The 24,125-nt window shown below is 43.6% G+C and overlaps 1 protein-coding gene across 2 annotated transcripts in view; it reads right to left on the bottom strand.

Moving 5' to 3' along the window:
• Positions 1-22,630, bottom strand: part of ANXA5 (annexin A5) — a 32,008-nt gene extending 9,378 nt beyond the window's left edge. Inside the window, exons 1-6 of one of the 2 annotated variants that reach the window (XM_064711627.1) lie at positions 22,504-22,630; positions 13,339-13,419; positions 10,084-10,126; positions 3,562-3,646; positions 2,445-2,539; positions 1,961-2,074 (exon numbers count right to left, since the gene is read on the bottom strand). In XM_064711627.1, the coding sequence (XP_064567697.1) occupies positions 1,961-2,074; positions 2,445-2,539; positions 3,562-3,646; positions 10,084-10,092 (303 nt within the window). In that variant the 5' untranslated portion in view covers positions 10,093-10,126; positions 13,339-13,419; positions 22,504-22,630. Of the gene's footprint in view, positions 1-1,960; positions 2,075-2,444; positions 2,540-3,561; positions 3,647-10,083; positions 10,127-10,209; positions 10,330-13,338; positions 13,420-22,503 lie in introns of those variants that run through there. The other variant, XM_064711626.1, reaches the window with a different exon arrangement.
• Positions 22,631-24,125: the final 1,495 nt, after the last annotated feature.

Below are 24,125 nucleotides of genomic sequence, written 5' to 3'. Positions count from 1 at the left end.
ATGGAGTAAGTTTCCATCTTAGCTCTAATTCATACAGTGTCTGCCACCAGCCAGGACACAGATAAGCACAGAGCCACCCAGCACAGATCTGCAGCCTGCTGTGAAACAAACTGTGTACTGTTAGACAAAACTCTTCTTCCACTGGAAACACTGTACAAGAGAATTGCTAACCCAGATAGTCCCAGCAATTCTGCAGTTCTTAATGACAGCAGCAACAACAACCACTCTTTCATTTTTATGAGGACAGAACTTACAAAAGCCAGGCCAATATCTTGTTTCCACAAGTCTAATCCTTTGTTTGCAAGAACAATCCACTGCTCTTTACACACACAAAGGAGTCATTTCACAAAAGCAACACTGAAATGCAATACTGACCATTTTTTGCTTCAACATGTGATTTTCAACCTTTCCTGTAAGGAAAACACTGAATACTAAACACATGCAAACATATGCAACTGCACACAAAGCTATCCAGAATACAAACCTGCCAGGTTTCAGGCAATCATTTCCAAAATGCAGATTGTTTCATGAACATGCCTACTCAACAAGGGAGGCAGGCACAGTTAAACTCACTCTAATCCAAGCAGCAGCAGTGAAAATGGATGGGACAGCCTTTGGCACAGAGCTAGTGCTTTTAGCTGAGTTACCTTGCAGTGAAGTCCCTGCCATCACATCTGCTTTACTACCACCCCCCTTGGCTGAGCTGCAGCCAGTACTGACATCCTTTCCTGTGCAAGCAGTCTCTAAAATTCCATGGTGTTGGGTTTCAACTTTTTTTTCAGTAAGAAGAACAAAACCACTCCTGTTTCACTACCTCTACTTTCCCACCTACAGCCATCACTTTGTCAGTTCCCTGTCAGTCTTTGACTCCTAAATCAATAAGAGGAGCTTGGGAATACAATTTTTTATTAATCAACAAGGCCTTTATCAGTTTCTCTGTCAGGTCACACCGTCCCTTCCCCCAATACACACAAAGGTGTTACAGAAAATCTCCAGGAATTGAGTTTCTGTTGCCTGAAGGACTATTTGCTGGGACACGGGTGCATGAGCACATGCTTGCACAGTTGACTAAAGCCCTACATATTAACCAGCTGCTCATCCAGGATCTTGGGAGTTTGCATGGAAGTGTCATTCCACAAAGCACTACCTCACACTAGAGTCAAGTTCAGTGTCCTCTATTTTGATCAATACTGTAAATAGTCCAGGGACATCCAATTCCTGAAATTCCATAGATGTGACAGAGACAGAAAAAAAGAGCACACGGAAGGGATACTGAAATTTCTACACATCCACATGGTAAATTGTTTGTTTACCTAACCTGCCCAGAAAGGCACTAAATGCATTCACTAAAGAGAAAATTTAGAGGGGGGACACTAATGGGCTCATCAATTATTCCCTCTGTGTAACTGAAGGCAGTTTTTTAGAGGTCATTCAATACTACAGACAATACCTGCTCATAATTTTTGTGGACACCAGTTTACACAAGCTCATCAATTTTGGACTTGCACTGCAATCCATCAGGGGTAGTACACTCTGTAGCTTAAATAACAGGAAGAAACAAAGAGCACCACATTTCTGTTAAATGCTCTGAACTAATTTTCATACAGCTGCATAGTTATAAAACCTCAGCTGCTCACAGCAGAAAAATCCAGAGCCCTCTGAACTTCAGCACTGTACCTGAACAGCAAAAAGATTATGAAAGCAACTGCACACCTAGTCATTGTCTTTAACCAGAAGGAACAATTGTTCTGCTGTGTAAATTTCTAAATTGCCTCTGAGTTATTAGGATGAAAAAATACCCAGGCAAAACCACAGCACTGGCATCAGTCAGCATAACTTGGCTAATTTTTTTTAAGCCTACTTCTATTAGCACTCCCTTTAGCAATCAAAGTTCATTTTAAAAAAATCAACCAAAAGCACCAATCCTTACATGTAACACATGAATTTTCTCTCCTCTTACCTTGATGGCATGCTTCAGTGCATGAGCATCAAAAATATACGCTGGTCTCATCAGAGACACCATCAAGGTTTCAAACTTGCCAGTAAGTTCTGATTTCAGGTCATCCACAAGATCCTAGTGCAGAACAAACAGTGCTGTGATGAACAAGGACTAAGCATTTTAAAAGGATGCACATGAGTCTGCAAGCTGAAAGGCTCTGGGGATACAGCAAACAAGACAAGAGAGGAGTACCTCTCTTTCTTATAATTGGTACCTCAGCTGAAGCAAATAAGGCAGGAGAAAAGGATCAACAGGCATTTGCAAAACCTGAAACACTTCGTGATTTTTTTTAGGATAAGGCAGGGTGGGGGACAGGGGGAGGCAAAAGCAAAAGTAGATATTCTCGCAAGGAATGTTTTACAAGGAATATGGTGAATGTCCCTCATATTTTAAAGTAATCATTGTTAACCAGAACCAGCTCGTTTCCAGAGGTATTTCTTCTTACCCTGCCAAATAAGGTTTTAAAGGCAGAAGCTATTTCTTGACGCTGAGCATTGTTTCTAGTGGTGAGGATCGTCAGCACAGTTTCTTCATCAGTCCCTGAAGGTAGAAAGTACAAGTCACAAACACGCTTTGAAAAACAAACTGCAGTGGCACAAACTCAAAAGGCAGTGAAAGATGCTTGGACAACAAAAGCCTACTGGCCAACAGCAGAATCATTCAAATAACAAATGCCACCGTACCCCAAGCTGAGCCATCAAGTTTGGTGCAAAAACACGACTGGAGGACTAAACACGTTTGTTCTCCATCAGTGCTCTGATCCAGACTCTGCTCCAAGCACCAGCTATAACACTTAGTCAGTCAGTGCTCCACAGCAAGTCTTGCCTTTGGGCTAACCAACAAACAGCCAACTCCCAGCAAAACTCCATCTAGCAAACCCAAACACCTCTGAGGGCAGCAGTGTATGGAAAACAGCAGAGCTATTATCCATTTTATACACAAAGCTTGCAAGGTAGGTCCTCCCAGCCCTACTGAGTTTGCCTCTAGGCTGAGGTGTATCACACATCCCCTCCTGCCCCTCCTGCTTCCTTCCACTTCAGAGCAAACAGCACATCAGGGTTTGTTCTCCCAGGAAATTTTGGGGCAGAAAGCTCCAGTGTGGGTTTACTGACCACCTCCTAGTCTGCATTCACGCTGTGTGCTCACATTCCTGCCCCAGTCACTGCACTGTGCTCACACAATTCCAGAGCCAGAGGCTGCTGTGGATTTTCCATGCAGAGCTCCTACCATGCTGCTGTAATGCTCCACAGCTGTCCCTGTAAATCCAGAGCTACTGCACTGTAAAACTTCAGTGTGCCCAGAAAGCATGTGGAACATCCATTTCTTAATGGCGAATGTGCAAACCCCTTCCCTTTTCCCTCATGCTAACCCAAAAATAAACACCCGTGAGAGCTGCACAGCCACAACCAGGACACGCCCAGAGCAGTGCAGTCCCAGGGCTGTCATTCCATAACTTGTAAACACATGCCCTACCCTCATCTGCTGAGACAAAAAAGATAAGAAAGGAGGTTTGCAAAGGAGGAAGAGCCTTTTCTTTGCTGTAAAATAAAAATTATCCTTACCCAATCCCTTCATGGCCTTACGAAGGGCTTCTGCATCAGCTCTGGCATCGAAAGGAGCAAAGGCTGTCACGGTGCCTCTCGTGTACTAGAGGGGAAAAAGGGGTCGGGGAGAGGGAAAAAGTAATGAAATAGAATTTTGCATCTTTCAGTTCATACATGAGCTTAGGTTACATTTGAATTCACAATCCAAAAGCTGACTGTCTTTCTTGCAATTATCTGGCTAAAGAGCAGTCTGTGGTGTTTAAACACAGCTCAGTCCAGAGGTACTACTATGGATTCCCTCAGCAGTGCAGCTAAACTTGGGTGTATTTTCATACCAATTCTGTAAACTACTCTTATCTCCAACACTGGAACCTGAATGCAAGAAAATTATTATTAATTTATCATTTGCTAAAGTAATTTGAAAAATTAATTGCACAAACCATGTATGCTAGCCCAAATGGCACAAAGACACATATGGAAATGAGAACTTCTCAAGGAAAACCCTACTGGAACTCTCAAGCCGATTTTTTCCACCACCCTGCAACCCACTGAATTCTACAATGGCTTTCACTATTTCATCATAGTGCTTTTGACATGAGCAATTTCTTAAAAAGTGATTCAGCTACATTAGTTTATAACTAAAAAAAAAAAAAAAAAACTAGTTCAAACATAAGGGTAAGAGATCAGTTCCTCCAAACACAAAAACAATTCTACTAGGTTTCCATGGAACATGGCTCTTGAGGGAATTTCTCTTTGGATTAAACACAACGGGACATTCATCATCTCTGTGGAAAAGTTTTGCCTTTATTTAAATAGGATAGCTCAAGAACCCAAGAACCTTTATGTGTTTAGCACAGTAGTTAACTATGGAAGTGGCCAAGAGGGGAAACAGCTGGGTTTGGGGAACAGGAAGGTGTTTCCAGCAGCTGAAGAGGGGAAATTTCCTGTGAGCACAGCCATAAAAACACAGCAATCAAACAGGCAGGGCATTTTTCCACTCTCAAGAAAGAGCACAACAGCAAGTGCCAAGACACCTACTGAGATTGGCACCGGATTACTCCAGAGGCAGCACAGCCATCTGGCCTTCCCTGGAGTTAGGAATTTCAGCCACTCTGGTCTCCAGTCAATGCTCTCATCAGAGACAGGTCAGCCAGAAGGGCAGGGAGAAAAGAGCAGTAACCAGAAACTGCCCTGGGGCTCCCTCCTGCTCCTGCCAGCAGAGACTCCTCAGGCTCCCACAGCAGCAGCAGCCGCCAGGGTCACTTCTCACATTCTGACAGATCAGAACAAAAGCATCACAGTGCTAAACGGCAAGAACAGATTTTTTTGTGGGACACGGTTTCCAATAGCCAGGAGAGCTCAGAGGTGTGACAATCCCACTGGAACACTCTGCTTGTCCCATTATAAGCCATTTTTTCAGGTAGTACTCAGAATGGATTTATCATCATCTTCCTAGCTAATTCCAAGACTACCATGAAAACAATCTCAAGGATTTGGGACTCACTTTTATGCACTGAATTCAATTTGGTAAAACAGATAAAGACTGAAAGTCTTTCCTTCCTCCTCCCTTACTACCACTCCAGCCAGAGTGGGGTTATTTATTTTATTTTTGTTTCATATCATCTCAACATAATGAATATTACACAAGTACCACAACTCTCCTTTGGAAATGACCAAAGTCAACAAATCTCAGAGGAAGCAGACACTGATCTTGTGCTTTCTTTTGCTTATCTTGTTATAAGCAAGTGGAATTCCCCTCCACAATCCTTAAGTCTTGTGACAACAGCTCAACATTCCCATGTGGCTGTTATAGACAAGGTATGAGTGAACACTAAATGCCAGATGAAATCTCTCTGCATGACCCTTCTCATTTTTGTTAACTGACAAAAGCGCTGCATAGAAAGCCTGAACATGCACTAAGCTTGATGAGCAGTTCCTGAAAATCTGGTGCAGCTGAAGCCTAAAAGACTTTTCCTGATGTCTGAGCACCGTTTGCATTCCAGGCATTCCCCTGTGGCACACAGCACTCAGTGGATTTTGGCTCCCCATCTGCCACCACCGCCCTCCACCAGAACCTGAGCCACCCCTGCCTTTAGGAGCCACATGTGGGCAGATGTGACACTGCCAACAGTTGGCCCAGTACTGGGAAAGGGTGAAGTTATCCCTAACTTCACATCAGAGCACAGCTCAACCTAGTGCTTTTGAGAGCACTGCAGCATGGCCTGACAACTGGGGTACAGCAAGGATTGCTCAGGCATGCTGTGTTCAACAACCACAAACCCATCTAAAACACTCCTCTACTCACAAGTGCCCTTTCAGTTACTCCAGTTCAGATTTCTCATTTGTGAAATCAATGGACAAGAGCAGAAAGCTCTGCAGCAGTGAGAGCCTCAGTCCACAGAGGCAAGAGCTGCCTCCCCCTTCCCAAACATGGCACATTTTGGCCACATAAAGAGAGGGCAGCACCTCTTCTCAACCACCACCACCACAGCCTGACCCAAACCTGCTGTCACAGCAAATCTGAAAAGGAGCTATGAACCAGACAAACTTCATTATTTATTTACCTCTACGAAGAGATGGCTTTAGTACCACTAGAAACATTCCTTGTTTAAGTAAGCAGACACAGTAACACTACAGCCTCATAGGTCCTTCTTTCTTTGGATAGTAAGCTCCCCATACAGTAGTACCCAAAGCACATGAATGAAAAATACAAACAGTCTTTGGTATAAATCCTTTTGTAATCTGGAGTTATCATTTACTCAATCACCACACCTTACACCAGGCAGTAAAATGAAAAGATAAGCACAACACAAAAAACCTCAACACAATGTGTATCACAACATTAAAACACTCCAAACCTACACACATTCTTCTCTGTCTACGTTCCCCAATACAGTGATTGCTGTTAAGGAGTCATGTGTACTGCAAATGAAATTTGTGACTACACACTAGAAATAAACAGCAGCTTTCATTTTCTCCAGACGCTTTCCAATGAGACCAAGGAAGCTCCTAGAAACACAAAATTAGCATGAAAAGGCAGAGGGGAAAAAAAATAAAAAGACTACAAAGCAAGAGGTAATATTGCTTTAGAATTTATGCCCCTCCAAATGAGCAAATTAACATTCTCTGGGGTTTTTCTCCAATTCTATGCTAGCAAAGGTTTCCAGAAGATGAAACCTCAGGTGAAATGTTTCTAACCAGCACCTCCAAGTCAATGTCTCCCAAAAGAATTTAGCATCACAAACTAACAGTGCCACATATGCTGGCAACAGTAACAAGAGCCACTTAATGAGGTTCCTTTTAATTTTCCTCACCAAGACACAAAATATTTCCCACCCACAAGGCCCTGTGTTTAGCCACTGCTGAATGCAGAGCATTGACATCAGCAAACAACAGACCATACTTGAACTGCCTGAGGCTCCTTCCCCACTACCATGGCTCTGTACCACCTACAGCACCTTCTTCTCAGTCAGAGTTCCACAGATGAAGAGCCACCCCCTTTCTCTGCAGCAACAGAAGCAGGGTGTCAAAATTTTGCTGCTGGAAAACCCAGTATTTAGTGTAAAGAAGGTGCTGTGAGACTTTTTTTTTTTTAAGCAGCCATTTGTTTACAAGATGGCACAGGAAAACTGTGGAGTGGTAAGATTGGAAATGGAGAATATTTAGCAGCAAAGAGAGAAGGTAAGCTATTTCCAGCAGACTGAGGACAGCCCAGGAGGTCACGTGCTTGAATAAATGACAGACTGCTCTAAGATGTCTTACACAAGACCCATCTTGCAGATAAACACAACACAGTGTTCACTGTTGACCTGAAAGCCTTCAGAGCCATTGGAGTCCACACAGAGATGCCAGTTCAAACTGTGGTCTAAAACCAATGTGACACAAGAAATATGCCCTTAATTTCTGACATTTCAAGGGCAGTACAGTGCAAATGGCATTGTGAGTAGATGGATACAGGCACAGAGTGATGCAAATGTAAAACTAAAAAGACCTGTCTACAAAACACCTCTCCAAGTTTAACAGTGCTTCAGACTGTCTCCTTAAACAGGAGGAGTAAGCTCAGGTCAGCAGACTACTCACATCTGCCCCACTAAATTTAAACTCTTGAGAAAAAACAATTACACAACGTCTGTGGTGAACTCTGAGTCAGTACACCACAGAGATATCAAAGATAGGGAGGAGGGATGGGAAAAAAAAGGAAGAGGGGGTGGGAGAGAAGGAGAGCAAGCAGCATCTGTGTATGAACCAACACAGAGACATTGAGAAATGTCACGAGTAACCTCAACAGAGCCAGAGGGGGCTGCTCAGAGCCCAGTTCTGAAGGGCTGTTTGTACTTGGGAACATGAGACAGTTTTCTGGAGCACTATGGAGCTGGCAATACTATCCCTGTGCTCAGACTCACAGGTACACATTGGCAGAACAGGAACTCCAGATACAGTGCAGAGCAGCCACACCTTCGGCAGCAGCAAGCGATCCTCTCCTGCCGGTTTACATGTGGTCACACCAAATCCTCCCAAAGTTTTATTCAGGAAAAAAATTAGGAGTAGCAGACCAAAACAGACCAGTCCACAGCACCTGCTGCTTTCTTTCCAGATTTCTGAGCCAGCAAGCACAGGGCAGCAGCTCAGCCTGTTCACTGAGGAAGAGATGGTGCCCTGTGCATTGCTGCAGTAACAAAGACCACTGCAACACAGCTGGGAGAGAAAGGGCAGCTTGTCGGGGCAGCAGTGCTCCCTCAAAGAAAGCACAAACACAGGCAGACAGACACCAGCCTGTGCAGCACATGCTGTAGTTTTCCTACAAAATGAATGAACCTTTCTATTCTAGACAGTAAACACAGTTCCCCAGGCCTTCGAGCAAAGAAAAAAAAAGAAGCCTTTACAGAAGTGGGCAAGGACAAGTATTTCAGTGACCAAGACTCCAAATATAACTTACCTGCTTCAAAGGTTTTATTCTTCAGTGATGCACCTAGGCTAAACTGAACTCCAGTACACTGAGCTGTGCAGCCTTTGAGAACCCTGCAGCTTTAGCTGTACACAAGGAATTTCTGTCAATTGACAGTCAGCATTTCATGGGCATTTTCACTCTTGCTGCCATTTCATAATGCAACATATAGAACAGGTAGCTGTCATGAGAAGTAGAGCTTCTTCAACTTTGCTTCTTTTATTTTCATACAATGAGTTACAGGCTACAATGCTTTAAGACTCCCAGTCTTTTGTGGCTGCCTAACTGCACGGGTAAAGAATACTGCTTACGTGGAAAGCAGCCCTCTGAATGTGCAAACTGGAGAACAAGGCCTCCCTAATAAAAACCCTCATTGTTCCAATGACTTCCATCTACCAACACCCACCACAGATAAAGCCATCCCTCAAGGGTTACCTTAGGCAGTACAAAATTTACTACCTGGAGCCAAGAGCAACTGGCTTGCACTAGTGAAGAATGAAACATTCCTGTTAAGAGGGTGAATTAAAGTTTGTCTCTGTGGGACAGACGAGAGAATATTGTCAATTTCCATGCTTTTACTAAAAGGAAGTTATCCTTAAGCCTATAAGTAATGCTACACACACTGTAACAAAAGGCTTATTGTCTAAGTACATCCCTCTGGCCAGGTGTCCTGCATTGGCATGGGTAAGGGCTCCTTGCACTCTCCTAACATGCATCCTACAACCCAGGCCTGATGTATAGAGAAAGAAAAACTCCTCCTTTGTCACTCAAAAGAAAACTCCCCCAAAAAATCACAATTTCAGGAATTTAGAAAAATACTATTAAAAACTTTTTTTCTTTGAAAGAAGGTCTCTTTCTTTTATAACTAAATTCAGACATAAGTAAATATTCACAAGGGTATTAAACCTAGTAGTCACTCCACTCATTAAGTGCAATTATTCTGACCTTTGTGAAAGCCCTAACAGACCTTGATTGCTTTCACTTTCCACAGCAGTACAAGCCCCATAAAGCCATTACAAACCCCTACAAATAAGCCATTAAACTCCTATTTCGCTTTTCAGAGTGTATGCATTTGGCACAATTATAGAAACAAATGCTGAAGTCTGCCCCATTTTCCACACCTTCATCCAGGCTCAAACCACAGCAACCAAAGGGCTGCAAAACAAAGTCCCCCCCAAACTAAGAACTGCACAATAGCTCCCAGAAAAACTCATGTTAGCTGTAGGAAAACTGGGAATAGAAATACCGAGTCCCCACTAGGCACTGCCACGGCGATATTTTTTTTCTCCTTCCTTTCAGTGGAAGGAGCCTCCACCCATGCACAACATAAACACAGGGTACCGAAAACTTGGCCAAATTAGTGGAAACTGGTGGAAAAAAAAGAAAAAAAGAAAAAAGTTGTGCCTGACGTGTCCCTCACATGACCCCCGTTCCCCTCCCGTCCGCCCGGGCTTGTGGATGGGCTGGTTGAGGGGAGCCCGAAAAGAAATGGGTGAGGAGGGAAAGTAAGGAGAGGGATAATACGAGGACGTCCCCGGGAGCGGCCGGGCACGGGCTGTCAGGCCGTGTCCTCCCGGAGCCGCCGCCTTCCTCACCTTCGCCATCTCTGGGATCCTCCGGGTGGGGCCGAGTCCGAGTCTGCAAAGAGAGATGCGACAGTGAGGGACAGCAGGAGCAGAAAGCGACGGCGCCCGCCCGCCTGGGCTGCCCGCGCCCCTCACCTCCCGCCGCGCCGCCCTGAGCCACCGGGAGCACCGAGAGAGGCAGCGAGCGAGGCAGGAGCCAAGAGGGAGGAGGTCCCGCTGCGGCCCCGCCGCTCTTGCCTCACCCGGGGGCCGGGCCAGCCCCACCCGGGGCGGGCAGCGAGCCCCGGCCGCCTCCCGGCGCTGCCTGCGGGCCGGGCCGCGTCCCAGCTTTCCCCTGCATCCCTGCCGTGCCCTGGGACGGCGGCATTAGTGCTTTGTTTCTTAGCGACCGTGAGCCTTTTAAAAGTTACATTTGCCGATAGACAGCCCCCAGCAGGTGATCAAGCGCCCTCCGGATGACGTCTGTATAGAATCGGTTCCCGTTAAACTGAAGGGGATCCTATCCCAGCACTAAAGGGCAAGTTTGAACGGAATTCGGTAAAAAGCAGACATTTCATCAGCTGACCTAGCCTGGCTTCCAAGTAAGCCAGGTTAGCACAACAAGCACAGTGTCGAACAGAATGTTAGGGCTGTAGCTCAGAAATTGCAAGCATTTCAGGCGGCAACACTTATTTACTTCATGTTTTCCAGCAGGACCATTTCCCTAGCCGAGGAATAGGGAAGATATGTCCAGTTGAGGAGAGCAAGGAGGATGCAGTCTGCAGGGCTGCTCAAAGAGCTGCTCCATCTGAGCTGCAGACAGACTCACTGCCTCACCACACAGCCTTGAGTCAGAAGGAGGAAAAGTGACTGCAATGCAAATGGAATTCACTGTCTCTGCCAAAATAAAACATGAACATAATCCCGCTGTGTGAGCATTTAAACATGTAACAGTCACTTCTGTCTGAAACTAAGTTGCATTTACCTCACAAGCAGCAAGAGAAACATAGATCATGATGTAAATTTAAATATTTTGTCCAGCATTTCTTGCTGCCCCAGCAGTGCACATACAGTTCAGCAAAAACATGGGATCCACCCATCTGGCTTCCTCTGCAGGACCAAGGAACAAACTATTTGCTAAAATGCCCCTGATTTCTCTGATTTCAATCTAATCCATTGAAGTGGCATTGCACCCATGCCCAAAGATGCATGAAGGGAATTGAGAGCTGCTCATAGCATGCATGTGGAAATTGGATTAGATGTAGAATCACAATATTAAAGATAACATTATAGATTATTGTTTTTAAAAAGTGCAGTTGATACTCAAATTGGTTACTTTTTATTTAAGCACAACCTTGCTTAGATATCCAGCCCTTTTTGCAAAATTAAGTCCTTTTCTCCTTACACATCATACCAGAGGAGACACAGGCCACACTAGATCATGTTTCAAGCTGTACCATTTAGAGTGCAGACATACAGAAATGCAGTGGGAGATAAATCCACTCTGTTTAACACACTCCAAAATTCTGTCCATCAGAATGAGGTACACAACCACTGCAGTAAAGGCACCTCAGGTGCCACATGGAAGCCAAACCTCATTAGTGAATCAGATGTGTGATAAAGAAATATTATTGGGTGAGGCAGAAATTTGAAAAAAGCTGTATCAGTATCATGTGAACAATTAATGAGACTCTAGGAACTAAGAAATCTGTAATCATCATTACTGTGAAATACGTTAATAGAATCTCTACTACAGTAAATATCACAAAGGTCAGTAAGTTACTTTCCTTGACACAAAAATATCTACTAAACTTCACAAATAAAACACATCCTTGCATAACTTGGAAAAATGTGTCTGTTTGTCTGACAAATGATTTAGCAGTTCGCATGGGACCACCTGGAATGCATCTGCTCTACCTCCTTCTTGTTCCTGCAGCAAGTCTGTCCCAGCTCCCAGCACTGCAACCCAAGGTTTGAATCCTTGGCTCCCTGAAATGCTGGGCACAGTTTAACAGTGACACACAGGCACCATGACACACAATTGCTGCTATCCTAAAAAATCTGTTCCAAGTGTGTCATGTGTATAATAGCACATTAAGAGGCAAGGAGGAGAGAGCTTAGCTTTTTACCTTTCAATTAGGAAAATTGATTTTTCTGGATTATAGGATTTTTGTTTCCTATGCCTTACTTAGTATACTTACTACTTTATGGCAACTCTCAGACTCGAAGAAATGATCCAACATATGTATTGAATTCCATTCTGCCCTTTAAACTTTGTGTTGGGGGCTGTGGATTTGGAATCAAATTAACATTTGCCTTTTATTCTGCAGTAAATGTCTCTGTGTACACTTGGCTTCTCATTTCCAGAGGCAAAAGTCTATTCCATTAAAAACCAAAATACTCCATTCAAAATCTATTCCAATCAAAATACCATCAACCAGCTCGTTATTCTGTTCTTTGTGAACAAACATGAGGTAACATTCAGTCAATAGGAGGCTACCATTGGACTTCTAATCAGTGAATAACAAGGAAAAGAATCTTGGGAGTGAGAACACAGAATATTTTTCTGCTCTGGAAAGGGTCTGTAATGCATGATCCAAGATGAATTGCAGTGGTAAGAAAAGGTTAAACAGAAGAGAAAGATCTTCTTGCCAACGGACACTGGAAGTAAAACCTACTCCAGTCAATCTGAAACGTTATCAATGTGTGTTTAAGCAAAGGAATATTTACATAACTTCATTAAGCAAAGAGGCCTAGGGGAGCAGGGGGAAATGTTAGAGTAAAACCATGGGAAAGATTCACCAGGCCATTTGGAAAGAGCTGATGTTTGAAAAGAAAATAAATCTGATTACCACACAATTTCAGCCTTTGAATTGATTTGAATGCAAAAGGAAAAGGCAGGAATAGCTCTGTGAGCAAATCCAGATTGAACCTCAAGACACGAACACGTGCCTGGAGAGAAACACATTTTGCACTGATTGCCTTCAGCAGAAACAATCCAAGTGAGGCTAAAACAGTTGGAGATGGTGACTCACAAGCACAAGCTGCAGGACCTTCATGGCCGTGGGCAGGTATTTCACCTGACAGCAGCTCTAGCAGTCAATAGTGCTCACCCACAAGTCACAAATAAGCCTTCTACACTTAGTATAATCCTTGTTCTCGTTTTTTTAAAAATGGAGACAAATTTTCACACAGGTTAAAAAAGCCACATGAGGTCATAGCAGTCCTTTCACCTCCCAAGCACCTCCCTGCTCTTTGCATCTCCAATCAACAGTAAAATCATACCAGGATGTAACAGTCTGCTTCCCAGGGCTGCTGCTGGCACAGTGCACTTCCAGTTCTTCCTTAACACAGAGCTGCAAACACCTGGAACAAAAACCAGCAGTAAAATATCAGAAAAAGAGTGGCATTCCCTTAATGGTATATTTAGCTCTGGCACACATTGAGACTTGGCAAGCAGGGCCCTGTCAGCTCCCAATCCATTTCAAGGCACAAGACTTGTCCACACAGAGAGAAATCCTGGGGTTGTAGCTGCACAGGAAAGCAAGAGGGAATGCAGGAATTATCAGATATGTGAAATAATTCATTTGATATGGGGTTTCTAATAAGGGGCTTGAAAGAGTTTTCAGAGTCTCAGGGTTGCAGCACTGAAACACATCTGCATGCTTTTCTGGAAACAATGGAAAAGTCCAGGGGGAAGAAAAGTTAGCACAAAAGCAGTTCAATTCAGAAGCACAGCCCCTTGAAGTTGCTTTTAGGAGTTTGTAAACAATAAATAAGTAGGAAGATGGATTGTTTGCTGTGCCAAGGCAGTCTCCCAGCAGGTGCTCACCTCCTGCCCAAAAGCATTGTGCCTCATTTTGCTACCAATGCTATCCCTGAGCTGTTATGTGGTCCTATGTAACTACCTTTAAATGCATCACAGAAGAGAATAAAAGAGCAAGGCCCTCCTTAAAGCAGAGTTTGCTCTGCAATGTATCCAGAAGCTGCGGAAAATGGAAAGGTCCTTCAATTTATCAAACAGAGTTGGAGCACACAAATCACATTAAAGCACTTCTCACACAGGACAGAAAAGCCAAGGCCTGTTATTGTCCTAGTTAAAATATTTCCTCCTAAAAATAAAGTCCCATTGCAAAATATTTTAAAAGCCTACTGCAGAGGTACTGAGGGGGCAATAGGCTTACCAAGGGAGATTTTCAGGCTTTGGAAATTTGATGGAGCAGACCATTTCCTTATGGAATTATAAATGAAAATCAACCCTTAATGCTTTTCCATACTTTAATGTCCCTATGGAAGTGAAAGGGTCCAAAATCCTTGATGAATCACTGTCAGAAGAAAGGTGAGGCTGGGAAGAAATAGGGCAGTTTCAAGTTCATGATTTGATTAAGACTGACAGAGAGCAATCTGTTTTGTTCCAGACTTGGTGCCAGAGAATAGAAATCTCCCAGGGCCTCCTTTCCCTGAGCTCCTACTCGAGGACAGCTCAGCACAACTGGAGAGAGCTTTGTGCTGCACTCCAGCACCTCGTGGGTGGAAGGTGTGAGGCAAACACTAAGCAGTAACACCATTAAAACAAGGGACAAGAGCAGAGTTTTACTGCTTTACAGGCAGGGGGAAACAACTTCCAAGTTGAACACTGACAGAAAGTTGATAAAATTTGTTCCCTGCTGCATGTGCTGGCATCAGGGGGCTGCTGAAGGACAGGCTAAGAGTACAAAGTACAAGACTTTGTTGTTTTTTAAAGCACTGAAGTTGCTTTGGAGACTAAATGTTGTTTTATATTCCAGCAAAGACAACTTCCTCTAAGTGATTCATTACTTCTAATCCACAACCCATTACAGAGCAGCACTCTGACAGATTCCTGATTTCTCTGGGGACACCAGTACAATGTGAAGAGGTTAATGGGAGGTACAGGCATTCATACCAATTACAGCAGCAGGCAGCTGAATTTCTCTTACTGGAACACAATGTTATTTTCTTTTACTCAGAGGAGGTGCAGGTTTCTTTGAAATGGTCTTTAGAGTAAGACATATTACAAGGTTGCCATCAATGCAACAATCTCAATTCAAGCAAAGACCAATCACTTAAGCCAGATTCTATACATGATTCTATGTAACTCTTGGTTACTTGGACAGCTCTACAGCCCTGTACTAAGGCATTGATTTCCAGGCTAATTCTTCCTGAGGAACACAGTTTACATCCTTCATTATTCGTGATAAGGACTCCTCCTCTGGGCAAAGGAGGGAGAAAAGGAGCCAGGTACTCAGGCTGTATTCCTGCATTTCCAGTTGTTCCAAGCTACAGCTTATCATGAGCAGATCACTTGGGCCTTGTGCTCTGCACTTCCACACACAAATGGTGTATGAGGGCACAGCTCATCTACAATAGCAAACACTTGTCTCCCATGCAGGAACTTTGGGATAGCACTAACTATCCAGAGCAACCAATTCAAGTTCAGAAAGGAACTTCCCTTAGTCATTAAGGCCATTCGTTCTACTTAGGAGAGAGGAGCAGAGAGAAAAAGAATTGAGTTCTGTTAGCTTAATGGAAATTCAAAAAATCTGAGGCACAAAAATAAAAACCACCCATGAGTGGTTGTTTCTCTCTGTGGAGAAGAGAAATAAGTTTAGCTGAAATGAACTGGCATAAGGTCCCTAAACAAGTGTGGGTTTTGCATTTACTGTTCCCTAAAACACTTTTAAGTGAGGTCTCGTAACAAGACCTCTTTCTCACCACGGGGACTCCCATTAGAAGCCACACAAGAGTCCTGGGATACAGGAACAGTATTATCTTCATTTTCAAATGCACAATAAAGGCAAGCTGAGGCTCAGTAGTGTCCCCAAGGTCACTGCTGGGGACTGATAACTGAGCCCAGGTTTCAAGTCACAAGCTACTGACTTTGCTCTGCTTTGTTCTTTCTCTCTCTACTTTGCCAAAGGCCCTCTGTGTCACTGAGAGCTGCCTCCTTCATTCACCTATTGACTGATGAAGAAGAATCCTTAAATTATTCTGAAGGTGCCAGGATAAGAAGCACCTTCCCATCTCCATGTGGCTGTTCTCACCACACACAGCAAAAGCCTTGGCTCCCATAAGGAAGAGCAGAACCAGGCCCACAGATTTCTGCTTTGATTATGAGAAAGTAAGCCTGGAGACAAAACCAAAGCCTACATCAACTTCTTTTCTTTTCAGCCTCTCATTAAGTTCCTAAAACATGCTGATCTCAACCTTCCAAGTGGCCATTCACCAAAACCCTAACAGTCTGATTTCATTTCAAACTGCATGGAGTCTACATCAAACCCAAATAACCCAACAGTTTTATCAGGAGGCATTTGTGTCCCACAGAGCTTTAATGATTTTTTGGAACTTAATTTCAGTCTGTCTATAATTTTCCATATAATCCTCAACACTTTGTTTAGTACTCAAAAACACAAGAAATATTTTTAGCACTTAGCTCAAGACTTGTAAAGCCACTTTCCAGGTTTCTACAATACATTTTGATACCTGAACTAAGACAAACCTGCCTAAACTGCCAGCACATAAGTAATGAGCACTTAAGAGCATTTTAGTTGTTGTGTGTGTTCCAACACACACCCAGACACAAACACTCTAGAGCAAAATGCTCCATTTCTTACTTTTTAAGCTTTAAAAGGCAAGTAGGCCACTCAAAGGTTTATGCATGAACAACACCATTTAAACATGGAGCTTTGGGCATAACCATGGACAGGACAAAATTCCATAAACCTTCTCTTGCTCACTGTCATACACAATCAACAGAAACACAATATTCTGAGTTGGAAGGGACCCACGAAGATCAAGGCTGAAGGGCCTGTAACTGCATAAACCCCAACCTTCACCTCAAGAAGAATATTCAAAGATAATTTAAAATAGCATTTCTTAGCATTCTACTAATCCCATCCTGATAATTGCCAGGCACAAGGGTTGTTTTCTTCCTCCATGGATTACTGACCCTACTGTTGAAAAAGGATGCTATCAGTAGTTTAAATTTCTCACCTCCATCATATTTTTAAAGAGTTGCCTGTATGACAGAATATTTTTCTTATCCCTAAACTAGCCTGGGAATAAACTATAAGTTCAGGAGAAATGTCCACAGTATAATTCCTCTAAAAAAACTCAGTGACTCTGCAGCTCCTTTTTTGGTGGAGTCTTTGTTATTTTAATTCATATTTTCAAGGTTAAAACAATTAATATAGCACACCAACAACTTCCACTGTTAATGACAGCAGAGCTGTAGGTAAACCAGAGCCAGGTTAAGGTCCAGATTAGGAACAAATAACATCCTGATGCAAACTGCAGCTCTGTTTACTGAAAGGTGTTCCCCCTCCCACCCCAGTAATAACTTTTATGTAGTTATTATTCAGGCATTCACAAAGCAAAACTTGGTTTTCTTGATTCTATTGGTAGTATTTCTAATGCTGTTTTTTTTCAGATTAAAGGATGAATTCAAAGTCAGGGGCTGCAAGTCTTGTCAAGATCCACTCAGGCTCCTATGAAACTCAAGCCTCTTTTTCCAGGAGTGATATGCTTAAAACTGCATTTATTCTTAATAAAAGTGCCTTGATGCAAATCTCTACCCAAGAATTAGTAGCAAGCACTAAACCCTAAACTACAGATTGGAATTGGTTTTGATGTGTTCATGTCACTCCAGCCACATATCCTGACCCCTCACCAGACCAAGGACCAGAGTGGGGTTTTTGGCATTCTGATGCTACAGGATAATCCCATTTGCAAGGGGAACCACAGATGCCTGATGTTAAATGTCATTCCCTGCCTCCTCCTCTGTCCTGAGCCCCTCATTTTGTTCTATCTATTTTCAGTCAGTGGTTTGGCTGACTCCTCGTGAGCTGCCTGCAACACCACCTGCTTGACCACACCCCAGGTAATCAAAACCCTAAAAAGGAAATTGCTAATCCATTCCATGCCTGGAAGTGTTGCTCAAAAACACAAATGCCCAGATCTGTTGGAGATTTTTTCAGAGATGGCCTAGCAGGCAGCTGTGAGGAGCAGGTTCTCACAGCCTGTTTCTGTGAACAGCAGAGGTTCTCAGGTTATTTTTAATTACAAGTAAAGGTGACAAACATGAAGGCCTTGAGAGCCTTGCACATCAGAGTTCTCAGACAGCTTTCTCATAACAAGTGGATGTTCTATCTTTGGCTGTTTTGGGAAAGCAAGAATAATTTTGAGAACCCAAATCTTGGTATTGGAAACATAAGGAGGGGTTGGTATGTTATCTCTGACCTGTTGTGAGCTCAGATTTTGCAATATGCATGAAGTGAATTAACACCGTTATGAAAGGTGCCTGATTGATGAATGGAGTGGAGTCAATGCTGACCAACGCAAGGTGGGTCGTCTCCCTCCAACTTCAATACAGATCCAAGAGTGGAGTTCAGAAGGAAAGAGATGTCCTAACTGAGCCAGTCAAATCATCTTCCCAGACTGAGAAAAGAGAAGTATCCAGACCTTGTTATCCCCTGGCATGGGTAAAACTGAGGTTAGACAACATGAAAGTTTTGTTACACAAATTTTCCAAACACAGCAAATCTTGTTCCTCTCTAACTGCTCAACTCCTAAGTCTGGACTGCTAAGAGGGAAGAAAAGGGGAGAAATTCCTGCCCTGATCCCTCCAACACCTCTAAAGCCCTTAGACAGTGCAGGACTTGCAGCAATAGGCTGTGAGCTGCAGGAAAAGGTGGTGCAGTCCCATCTGTGCCATGGCACCTGGCAAACCAGCACGTTTCACCTTGGCATCCAAACCACCATGCACGAGCAGATGCATTTTATTCCTTTAATGACTTACCTGTTTCCTTCCTGGGGTGCTATTATTTGCTGAAGACAGCTGTGGACTGAAGTGAAAACTGAAAACTACCTTTTTGCCTTCAGCCAAAATAAATAAATATTTATGGCTAATCAGGAGTTGCCTCTCAGGGGTGGGAGGTGCAGCTGACGGAACAAGAGGCAGTGCCATAGGTCCTAGGGACAGGGAGCAGCTGCTGTGCCTCTGAGCAGAGGGAGAAACCAGGAAACACCAGATTCACAGCAAGTCCGGCCTCCATCTGCACCAGGAGCTGTATCACTGCTGAACAGCAGCTGAATACAAGTTACTCTGCTGAACACAGCAGCAGGCAAGGAGGGATCCTGCTTTTTGTCAGGCTCCCCTCTCAGTCACTGTAGGAACTTCAGTTAAACCACGCTCAGTAGCAATTTTTTCGAAAAGAGGCACGGTAAAAGTCAAAGGGGAAGTGAAGAGATGAATAACGCAAACGCTGACTTGCTGAAATCCCTTCCATTACATCCAATAGTCCCAGGGATTTTGAAGGAGGGCTGAACCTCGCGGAAAGTGCGCCATCTCGTGGCACTGCTAGGGAATTGCGGCACTACCGGGGAAAAGAGGAAGGGAATTTTTACCCACACACCCTGATGTTCGATCCCGGAATATTTCTGTTTACTAAGCATTCCCAGCTGCTCTAGGCAGGTCCCCCACCAGCTCTGCTTTCTCTAGTATCAAACTGAGCAGGTTTCTGTAAGCCAAATTTCCAAAGGAATAGATCATCTCATGCCAAGAGTTTGTCTTTAACACAGGAAAACTCTACTGAGCTCAAAATGAATCCAATACTGATGTAGCAGGATCAACAGGGGAAAAATAAAACCCTGGTTTGTGTTTTTAAAATTTTTTGTCATCAAGCCTTATTAAGACTTTGCATTTCAGGTTATATGTTACACACTGAGGAAACCGTTAATGCCCAAAAGACTGCAAATTAACCCAACATTTTGTGATGAACAAAGGAGAAAACAGTAAAACCTGTCAATTAGTCAGCTAACTTCAGTGGAAACTGCAACCAAAATAATCACAATTCACAAAAGCATTTCATGCCTTCCTCTGTACTAGCACTGAATGGTATTTCAGTGCTTCCCCAGTGTTCAAATAATTCCCCTCAAAGGAAAGCTGAAAGGGGAAAGATTTTACAACAGTGAGAAGTCTCTGCACTCTAGGCAGATTTTGGCCAAGCAAACTATTTTTTTTGATACTCATAAATGACATCAAGCAAACAGCTTTCAAATAGTGACTAAGAAATCCAGCCACGCCTTGACTATGCTCAAAAGACCAGACTAAAGTGGAGGAACACAATTAAAAAAAAACACCACCACTTTTTCATTTAATTTCTGTTTAAATTGGTATTGCACAGTTCCATGACTACGCATTTCCTTTCCAAGTTACTACAGAAACTCCCAGGTGATATTCGGTTTTTCAGAGCCGCAGGCTAAGACAAGCAGACAAATGAGTTTGTTACAGGTCACACATCTCTGCCCTGTCACAAGCATTTGCTGATTCTTGAGGTCTTTTATTCCTAAAATGTTATCAAACCTTCATGTTTTCCATGGAGCCTGCTGTTACTTACAAGACCTGGTGGCAGAAACAGAAGGTTGCAAAGGAAATTTGTCTGGGGGCTTTGGGCCACAAGTAAAGGCCACCAAGCTGCTTTCACAGGGTGGAGGGGACCTTTGTGGGTTCATTAAAAAAGTTTCCTCACTGCACTCCCAGTAACCAGCCACCCACAGTGCAAAACAAACTCTTTCCTAAAGCAGATTCACCTGCCTTGATACCACAACAGACCAGAGGAAAATGCTCTTTTCCCTGAGCTGAAGGCCAAACTGCAAACTTTCTTAGCTGGGATTGTAACACTCTCCAGCAGCCTTCTGGCTTTCTGACCTGCATTAAAGTGGCAGGTAACAGTGCACATAGGAGCAGCTCTGATCCGATTGTATTCAGCTCCAGGAACCCAAACCTTTGGCTTCAGCCACCAGGGCCTTGGGGCAGGAATGTCACTGCCCACACTCAGTTTTGAGAGGCACACAAACTCAGGAGATCCCCACCAGAGCCTTGCACTCTATCCCTGCTCAGAACCACTTCATGCCTCTGTTTCCCCACCTGAGGAATCAGGGTAACCAGCAGCCAGGAGAGGACAAGCAGGGCACACATTTCCCTCCCAGTTTTTTTGAGCCATGGATAAAGTGATTGAATTCAGGCAGGCTTGAATGGGGTATGCGAATACAGGGCTGGGGCAGAGCAGCAATGAACCTCTTTTCTTCCATGCTTATTCTTTGCACAACAACATATTGCAGACTTCTAATTCCTCTGCTAAACATCCATCATTTTCTGACAGCTGATGAGTCTCTCTCCAGGCATTTATATTTGAATTAGGGCAACAGGCATCCACAAGTCCATTAAAGTAGACTTCAATAAAGCAGAAATATAAAATTTATAGACTTCTACTTCAACCAAACTGTGCATTTTAACAAAGGAAAATGTTTGTATCACTTCAGTTACTGTCAGTCTTAACAAAATTATTTCATTAGAGGCTTATGAAAAGACCATGAAGATACACTGTCTAATTTCCATAATTTTAAAGCAAAGGACAGCACATCCACCCAACACATGGTACCCCTCTGGCTAGGAAAAGGGTGCTAAGCTGTTTTCACAGGACAGACAGAAAAACCTCTATGCAGATGTTATGTTTGCCCAATTATCCCATAAAAAAAAAACCAAACAATATTTAAGGTAGCAACAATTTTAACTGAATAGTTTAGAAAATATATAAATAAGGGATAATTTGGTTCAAATAATAGCGCATAAGCAAAAACAACCGCGGGGTACAGAGGGCAGGGTTCTTGACCCTTGCCACTTCCCGTACAAGCTTGCCAAGTGAAAGTCACCCCTTACATGCCACGTGTCAATGCCATCTCCTCCCATTTTCGGTTCGTCACTTTTCTGTCTCCGCCTTCATTACCACCTTTACCACGCATGCGCCACCACTCGGCTTGGTGGTCGCACAAGTCTTTGGGGGTCGTCACTGATGAAGGCCCTGTAGTCTTCTTCGTTGTCCTTTAATTCACCTTTGGGTTACACATGCGCACCAAGCCAGTACAATGTAAGCCAAGACTAACGTATCACTGCATCTACATATCAAAGCAATAAGTTCCTTATAATTAACATTTTCTTGGACCCAACCAGGTTCTTGGTCATTTTTAGCAACTGTATCTTCAGCTTCTTTCCTGTGGTCCTTGAGAACATCTGCTGGGAAGGGGGGGTGGGTGGAGCCCCTCCTTTCCCTCTCTTCTTTGGCATTACAACTTTTAACTATTAACTATTTTATTATTCTCAATTACTGTATCAATATTGATTACTGTTTCAATTTTTATCAGCACGAATCATACCTATTTACCACACAGACACCAAAACTGCTGTGGAACTGCTGGGGAGATTTGCCAAAGCAGGAGAGGCCTCATCATCACCTGCTTTGTAAGAGCTCACTGTTCTCCTGGAGAAGACAAAAAAGCCTCACATATACATTTCCCTTCACCCTCTAAGGAGCGCCACGCCCTGCTCTTTCCTACACAATAACTCAAGCATAGTGAAATACATAAACATGTCACCTGCTGTTCCTGGGTCTCCTCTGCCCCAGGCCCCTCCATCCTCACTGGCTTCTCTTGACACAGACAGCCACCAAGCTGTGTCCAGAGGACACACAGGCGCCTGTCCCAGCGCTTTCAACCTCTCTGTGCCCACCCTCAGCTGCAAGTGATCGAGCTGATGCCCCCTCTCTATTGGCCGCACCTGTGTTTTGTGCTGCTCCTCCTCCGCCTCCTGCCAATCCTCACTCCCACTCCCCCGCGGCTCCCGCGGCCGTCAGAGCCCCGCAGGGCTCAGACACAGCCCTGGGCTGTCCCAAGGAGTCAGCGACACTGTCATGACCTCAAGTTCCGGGAGGTTTTGGGAGGCTTTTCTCATTTTCAGGACGGGAATATCGAGGTTCCATGCCACGTCTGATGTTCCCTGGCATTCACGCCCTGTAGAAATGACTGGCTTGAGTACATCAATCACCTGTTTTGCGGAGAAAAGAAGAAACCTCACAACTTGTAAAAGTTGTGAAGCCCGGTATGCTTTTATTACGACGCGCGCCGGACGCAAGCCTCGCCAAAAGGGCATGCGTACCCCTGAAGATTTCAGACCTCCTTTTATCCCCCTTCCAAATGCATATGCATACAGTTTCACAATAAGTTCATACATATTCATCTTGCATGACACTTAGCACCAGTTCTTCTTTATCAAAGGAATTTCTAGGTCGGGGCAAATTGACCTCGTGGTCTTTTCTGTTTTTCTTTCTCTGTCTCTTTGCTGTCTCGGCATGTGAGTTTTTCCTTCAGCTTTGGCCGTTTGACTTTTCACCGTTGTCAGACACTTCACCTAATTCAGGACGGATCCCTACTCTGTCTCACACCCCAAAGGAAGAGAAAACAACGGAGGGAAAGTACGCACCAGCGATCCTTTCTCCAAGCAGAGCAGTTCAACTTGTCTGCAGCTATCAATAAAAGCTCTGGCAAAACCTGTTCTACCAAAGACAGGTGATCTTTTGCGAAAGACCAGATTCCTCTGAAAACTTCATTACCATGCGTGAGCCTCTTGACAGGCTCCTTAATGCGGCATAAATTTTAATAAGCCGGCACACAGCACTTCGCAGGTGTTAAATAGGTGTGAGCGTGCCCTGGTGAGCACAGCAGACCTGCAGTGAACTCAGCTTTTAAAGATATTAAATCTCGAAAAAGCAGAAGAGCCATTTGCTAACACAGAGATTAAGTAAAGCCTTGTGCACAAAGGCTAGAATGAAAATTAATTTGTTTTTCTCTACCAACTGCTTTCTTCAGCAAGCAGGGACTTGTCTTTTAACCATTTTTGCAGAGTGCCATTTCTGTCAACACAGATTCAGAAAAAATACAAAATTAAATTTAAGAAAACCCCACCCATAAAGACAGAAATAATAAACTAAGCAGACTGAGGATGTACATTTTATCCCTGATTATTTAAAAAAAATTATCCAGGAAATGCAAAATATTATTTTAATACCATTGCTATTGACATGATCTGTTCTGAAGAGGATAATTTTTCTGGAATAAAAAATAGGATATGCATTTTCAGAGAGAAGTCACCTGAAGCACATGCTGCTGAATTTCACTGACAGTCACAATGAAAACATGTAACATTTGGATTTGTCAGACTT

This window comes from Zonotrichia leucophrys, chromosome 4 (assembly GCF_028769735.1).
Source record: "Zonotrichia leucophrys gambelii isolate GWCS_2022_RI chromosome 4, RI_Zleu_2.0, whole genome shotgun sequence".
NCBI classification, from domain to species: domain Eukaryota; kingdom Metazoa; phylum Chordata; class Aves; order Passeriformes; family Passerellidae; genus Zonotrichia; species Zonotrichia leucophrys.
The sequence above is the reverse complement of the archived record's forward strand: the minus strand, read 5'-3'. Positions and strand labels throughout refer to the sequence as shown.